This window comes from Pocillopora verrucosa, chromosome 4, assembly GCF_036669915.1.
Source record: "Pocillopora verrucosa isolate sample1 chromosome 4, ASM3666991v2, whole genome shotgun sequence".
Lineage (NCBI taxonomy): Eukaryota > Metazoa > Cnidaria > Anthozoa > Scleractinia > Pocilloporidae > Pocillopora > Pocillopora verrucosa.
This window is the reverse complement of record NC_089315.1, coordinates 29,008,131-29,015,201: the sequence shown is the minus strand read 5'-3', so window position 1 is coordinate 29,015,201 and position 7,071 is coordinate 29,008,131. Positions and strand designations below refer to the sequence as shown.

The 7,071-nt window shown below is 37.3% G+C and overlaps 1 protein-coding gene across 1 annotated transcript; it reads right to left on the bottom strand.

Moving 5' to 3' along the window:
* Positions 1-542: 542 nt before the first annotated feature.
* LOC131785178 (uncharacterized) lies at positions 543-5,756 on the bottom strand. The gene is made up of 6 exons (XM_066165720.1): positions 5,660-5,756; positions 2,843-3,123; positions 2,492-2,606; positions 2,070-2,106; positions 1,595-1,721; positions 543-1,255 (listed from the first exon to the last, which is right to left on the bottom strand). The coding sequence occupies exons 1-6, from the start codon at positions 5,730-5,732 to the stop codon at positions 788-790; spliced, it is 1,101 nt and encodes a 366-aa protein (XP_066021817.1). The 5' UTR covers positions 5,733-5,756; the 3' UTR covers positions 543-787.
* Between the last annotated feature and the right edge of the window lie 1,315 nt (positions 5,757-7,071).

The following is a 7,071-nucleotide window of genomic DNA, read 5'->3' as shown; positions in this document are numbered from 1 at the left end:
GCCAAATATTCTTCAAGATGTCGCCTGAAATTGTTCGGCGCGTGAACCTTAGAATTACACAGCTTTAATACATTCTGGGTATGCAGCCTTTACCTTCAGGGTACCGGTCGGGATAAATCGTCATCCACTGAATACGGATTTAATCCTTTACACCCTAACATCAACATCCATAGTCTCTATACTCTTCTCTATAAATTTCCTTTAGTACTGACAAGGAGAATTTGTTTAATAATCAAAGCTTCTTTGGTTGGCGATCATTGGCTTTATTCTTATGATCTTAATGAATGATTCAGCTGTATGACTGTAAGGAGAAATTAGATGCTGGTCTCTCTCAGGGTTTAAAGAGTTAAACCCATTCTATATATAAAACTTTTGCCAGCTACAGTTGTTTCCGATAGCCTACGTTATCGATATGATTGGACGCGAGCCAAAAGCTGGGTCCAGTGAATAAAGTCAACAGTGAATGATAAACTTTCCTCGTACATTATATTAAAACGGCTCGGGATAAATATCTCTCTTTTTGTTTTCTTTCGTTTCGATTTTGCTTTTTTTTATTTGCATTTTTTCACTTACAAGCACACATGCCATAAGAAAAGCTGTACAAAGCTTTCGCGAGCATCATACATTCTAGTTTGCAAGACTCGGATGATAGATGCTTAATCGCAGTGTTCTCAAGGCGTTCATATACACAACAAATTTTATAATCCTGCGTTTTTACACACTGTTCTTAGATGACTTCATCTTATCTATTTTGGTGCTGTTTTAAAATTTATTTAAACGCAAATCATCACTGAACCAAGATGTAGCACAGGGCTCTGAAGGAATGGAGATCACCGCAAGCTGTGCTGTCAAGACCAAACCCCATTACAGAGTCACATGTATTGCAGTCGTTTTCGTTGTTCCCAAGGATTCCGACTCTTGCTCTGCGATGGATGGTCTGGGTATTGAATCCTTCCTTATTGCAGTTGGGCTGGAGATGAGCCTTTGAATTAGTGAGCGCTATCCACTTGTTCCGACCCAGTGAAGTGGACCGATAATGACCATCAGCAATCAGAGAGTGAAGAGAGGAAGCCTGGCTGGTGATAAGAGTGAACCTCAACAGTCCGTTAACCTTCATACCGAGACAGACCTTGGAAAAGGGTGTGTTCCAGTAGGTCGGTAGCTTAGTCTCTTGTGAATCGAAGCCAGTCGTTCCACCAGACGGGTTGAATTCGCTTTTGTCAGTCCAGTATCCCGAACTGAATAGAAAAGTGTTCTGCGAAGTAATTGTATTACAGTAAATAATGAATCCGATGCAAAGAGAAGCAACGAAAGAAGTAAGCAAGAAAATTGTGCATTGTGATTCAGAATCTATTAAAATTACGCGCCTCGCACGATTTCCCGTTTGAAACCGCCTCTTTTTTTATTTTGAGCGGGAAACGGAAGAGTGGAAGGATATTTGACCTGACGAAGCTCGACCCAGACTTGTTCGAGATAAATGAAGTGAGACACTTGTGGTTAGAAATACATGAATTCTGTACAACAAATTAGTGAATGATGTATTTTTATGCAGACCCTTTGAAGGAAAATTTCACAACAAAAGGTAACAACCTACCTTGTTGCCATCAATCTTCATAACTGGTGTCCATCCACCATCTCCACATCCAAAATCTCCCATTTGACAAAGAACGGAAGTTGTTTTCGCGCCAAAGTGTAAGGTAACCAACTCGCTGGCGTTCGAGCTGTTCGGGGAACCAGATCAGTCTTAACAACTACATTGATTTTTATTTCTCCAAAATTTATTAGATCCAATAGTTCTTTAGTTGATGTTAAGTTTTACGAATGAAAAATGACAAGAATAAGCCCTGAATATTTCATTGAGTGAAATTAAACTGGAAACTGAAAGGAGAAGATGATTTCTGACGTTAACTCAACAGATAACCCTTTTTTTTTAATTCTTAATTTGCCCTTTTAGTGTCTAAAGTAAGAATTTAACTTTATCACCGAATGCATCCCAATCTAAAGTTAAAGATTGAATTGAATATCGAGTTTTTCCCTCTTCATTCATATGAAACAAGTTTCAAACCTACTTGTATGAATTGTATGCATCTCTACAGGACTTGAAGCCTAAGTATGAATTAAAGAATTGCGTGTTACAAATGACGTCTCCGGCATGCAGCAAGGGTAGAAGTTTTCTTTAAATCTTCAACTCTTATTCGCCTGACACCCTTGAAGTAATTAACAATTATTAACTGAAGTGACGGTGAATAACCATTCCTTACAGGGGATGTGCAGTACTGCATCAAACGAGTTCGTCAGAGGAAGCCTTTGATAAATTTCAGTTAGGAAAGAGGTCAATTGTAGGACCAACGCAATGATCACCCAATTGGCTATGTTGTCGTTAATATACTAAAAGCAAACTGCTCTTGCGGCAAGGCAATCCCTGGATAGAGAGCCAAATTTTATGCAAGTAAATGCTAATCCAACCTGACAATTGCAAGTAACGTCTAACCTTTCTCGCAGAATTCTCCAATGAAGCCTTTCTTGCAGAGGCATTCAAAGATGCCATATTTGTAACTTGGTACACAGGTCCCTTCATTTTTGCATGGCGAGGAAGAACAGGGAGACTGAGTAGAAGAAGAAACACTTAATAGTTGAACAATGATAACATGAGGGTCTGTTTTAAATAAAATTTCACTCATAATAGAGCCTACTGCTAAACAAAGGATATGCAGACCTGTCATGTGATAGAGTAAAGAGTAAGGTTTCAAATTAACCCCTCCTCCTTGGCTCAGGCCTTACAGCGAGGCCTCTTAAGTACTTAACAGTACACATTTACAATCTCCCAAAGAATATCTGTAACCTTAGTGACGAAATGATGGGAGCTCTTGTTTCCAAGGAGTTCAGTGGAGTTTCTGTATTTGTCAGAAGAGAGCAGCTCGCACCAAAACTTTCCGTCCATTCCTCTAGACGCGGCCAGGTTCACAGAAAAACATGACGTATGACTGAGGCAATTAAATGCACAGTCAATGCTATCATCAACTGTGTAGAATCCAATTCTGGGGACGTTCAAATAACGGAATTCTTCTCTCACAAACACATGCTGTCGAACAGTTTGTGGGGGGCGGTAGATATCATGGCCACCTGGTTGAGGCAAAAGGTAGTATATGTCAGGGAAACTCTACCTTGAATAGCGCCAAACTTGAAAATACTCTAACTCCCAGTTAGTTGAATCAATATCAAATACTCCGAGCTAACATCTCAAGAATTTTATAACAGACAGTTAGGAGAATTACTAATGAGATCTTGGGGATAACAGGGGTAAAGATGCGGAAACCTTTTTTTTTTTTAACGCAACCGATACCACATTCAAAAAGTTTCTTAAAGTACACTTACTACGATCAGTCTTCTATTTAAATCTAGAAAGGCTGCCACTCTTCATTTGTGATAAGAGAATATAAACTCAGAAAGTTTCATCAAGGTGAAATACAATAGGATAAACGAATAGAGACCCATTTTTGACAAATCTTTACGTCACATCATCTACATAAGCAAATTTGGTCCGTTGAAAAACAATTTTTCTACGAGAAGTCTTTACCTTAAAAAAAAACACTGGTATTAAGATGACTTTTTGTGCAGGATCAAGTTCTCATTTTTTTCCTGCTTCTGCCATAGCAAAGTTTTCATAGAAAACATAGATAAACGGCTCTTTTTTGTTTCACTTTGAGCTTGTTAATAATTTATGATTGGATAAATGAATGATCCGTGAGTGGATGTGACTACTGTTTATATAAAGAACGGATGCAATTCAGTATAACTCGCTAATTTGTGGATCGTGTGCTTACTTTCTCGGAAAAATCAATTAAAAGGGATTTTACGGACAGTTGACAAGCTTCCACTTCCCCATCTACGAAATATATGTTGGGGATTTAATCGTTAGGGATTCAAAAGCTGGCCCTCTTACTTTATCTTTTGTGGCCACGCAAATTATAACATTGATATTTTAACATATTTTGATAAATTGTCAACAAACTAGCTTTTCAGTATATTAGAATTATCTGAATCTTTGTCACGTTTATGGTAGTAATTGCATTATTACTATTTAACGGGCCGACAAATCATTTTTTAAGATGCTCCATTTTAGTTCTAACCATCCTGAATGCTTGTTATGTGATTTTCAGCATCATTTAAATGTGAGACATCACAGGGAATGCATGCGTGATGATGATTATTTTAGCAAAGTATACAATATACTATACAGGTGCTCCCAAATTATTGATTTTAGATCTGAGTGCTCGATCGTTTGCTTATGGTATAATTGATGATTGAGATTGGGGTCTTCGAATTTCACTACTTCGCGTGTAGAGAAAATAAAGTAACTGTAAGATTTCAATTTTCCAATCATACCGATTGAATGTAGGGAAGCGTGTAGAGAAAAAAAAAAGACCGACAGCTATATTTAGATAGTTTAAAATGAGTTGCGAAATAATTTAAAACAGGCTTATATTCAAATTCGTGAATAATTCACAAATGTCACCACGACAGAGTGAAACTCTTTATGCCCAAAGACGGAAGTTCTCTATGTGTAGGGTTTAACTCAAACTACAGCATGAAAATTAGGCAGTATGTCCTATTCAAAATTAAAACCTTGCCTACTCGGAAACTGCATCGAGAAAGAGACCATTCATTCTATTCTGAAAACGTCTGAGGCTCGATTGAGGTCAGAGGTTTGAGGTGCGCTTCCTCAGTCATGGGGACTCAGAACTTTTTGTTTGTCCTACGCTCGTGACAAGACGAAAAGACATCTTTCTCTATTTCTTTACTGAGCTCAAAACTTACCATCTCTCTTATTATATTTCAAAACTGTTTATATTTTACATAACATGGATCTCCGGAGGATTTATGCTCAAGATCCTCTGGGGTCATTTCGTGTCGACGTCTTCGACAGCAAGGAAGACTATCAGATAATGAAAAGCGAACAAATAAAACCTAGAAACATGGCTTAAAAGGATGTAAGTCCACAAGGGCACAAAAGTATTGAGTTAATGAAAAAGCAACTGTTATTGCAACTATGATAAAGCTTTTGCGTGCCGATTTCAACTGACCAATTAGATAACTTTTATGATGGTAGCTGCGTCGCACATTTCTTCTGTATATATCATAAGTTGATATGTTGCGTGAGGTCTGTTAAACTTTAATGATTGTTGTTACCACTTTAAAACTACAGCATGAAAATTATGCAGTGAGTCCTATTCAAAACTAAAAACTTGCCTACTCGGAAACTGCATCAAGAAAGAAACCATTCATTCTATTCTGAAAACGTCTGAGGCTCGATTGAGGTCAGAGGCTTGAGGTTCGTTTCCTCAGTCATGGGGACTCAGAACTTTTTGTTTGTCCTACGCTCGTGACAAGACAAAAAGACATCTTTCTCTATTTCTTTACTGAGCTCAAAACTTACCATCTCTGTTATTCTATTTCAAAACTGTTTATATTTTGCATAACAGGGATCTCCGGAGGATGTATGCTCAAGATCCTCGAGGGTCATTTCGTGTCGACGTCTTCGACAGCAAGGAAGACTATCGAGACAATTTTGATGAAACTTGTAAGGTACAGAAGTGATTCAAATAACTGGTTCCGAGTAGATTAAAGATACCTCTTTCAAGGGACTCCGCATACTAACCTTGAGAAGCAGCTGGCTCGAGGAGCAGATTAAGCCAGATAATGAAAAGCGAACAAATAAAACCTAAAAACATGGCTTAAAAGGATGTAAGTCCACAAGGGCACAAAATTATTGAGTTAATGAAAAACCAACTGTTATTGCAACTATGATAAAGCTTTTGCATGCCGATTTCAACTGACCAATCAGATAACTGTCGAACAGTTTGTGGGGGGCGATAGATATCATGGCCACCTGGTTGAGGCAAAAGGAAGCATATGTCAGGCAAACTCTACATAAGCAAATTTGGTGCATTGAAAAAAAATTTCTACGAAAAAAGTCTTTACCTTAAGAAAACTGTTATTACGATGAATTTTTGTGCAGGATCAAGTTCTCATTTTTTCCTGCTTCTGCCATAGCAAAGTTTTCATAGAAAACATAGATAAACGGCTCTTTTTTGTTTCACTTTGGGCTTGTGAATAATTTATGATTGGATAAATGAATGGTCCGTGAGTGGATGTAACTACTGTTTATATAAAGAAGGGATACAATTCAGTATAACTCGCTAATATGTGGATCGTGTGCTTACTTTCTCGGAAAATCAATTACATGAAAGGGATTTTACGGACAGTTGACAAGCTTCCACTTCCCCATCTATGAAATATATGAAGGGGATTTCGTCGTAATGGATTCAAAAGCTGGCTCTTTTACTTTATTTTTTGTGGCCATGCAAATTATAATATTAATGTTTTGACATGTTTTGATAAATTGTCAACAAACTAGCTTTTCAGTAAATTAGAATTATTTGGATCTTTGTCACGTTTAATGTAGTAATTGCATTATCATTTTTTAACGGGCCGACAAATCATTTTTAAGATGCGCCATTTTAAGAGTGAAGAAAGGGAGACTAGTTTTAATCATCCTGGACACTTGTTACGTGATTTTCAGCATCATTTAAATGTGAGACATCACAGGGAATGCATACGTAATGATGATTATTTTAGCAAAGTATACAATATACAATGCAGGTGCTCCCAAAATATTGGTTTTAAGTCTGAGTGCTTGTTTGCTGATGGTATAATTGATGATTGAGATTGGGGTCTTCGAATTACTACTTCGCGTGTAGAGAAAATAAAGTAACTGCAAGATTTCAATTTTCCAATCATACCGATTGGAAATATAGATAAACGTGTAGGGAAAAAAAGACCCGCAGCTATATTTTAGATAGTTTAAACTGAGTTGCGAAATAATTTAAAACAGGCTAATGTTCAAATTCGTGAATAATTCACAAATGTCACCATGACAGAGTGAAACTCTTTATGCTTAAAGACAGAAGTTCTCTTTGCATAGGGTTTAACTCAAAATACAGCATGAAAATTAGGCAATATGTCCTATTCAAAATAAAAAATTTGCCTACTCGGAAACTGCATGGGGAA

Bases quoted from the DNA above. Each gene is read 5' to 3' on its own strand.
- LOC131785178 (XM_066165720.1), bottom strand. From the start codon at position 5,732: ATGTTTTTAGGTTTTATTTGTTCGCTTTTCATTATCTGGCTTAATCTG. The intron at 2,607-2,842 runs GTTACAGATATT...TCTTCTACTCAG, and splicing joins CCCATCATTTCGTCACTAAG to TCTCCCTGTTCTTCCTCGCC. The intron at 1,256-1,594 runs GTAGGTTGTTAC...ATTACTTCGCAG, and splicing joins TGAAGATTGATGGCAACAAG to AACACTTTTCTATTCAGTTC.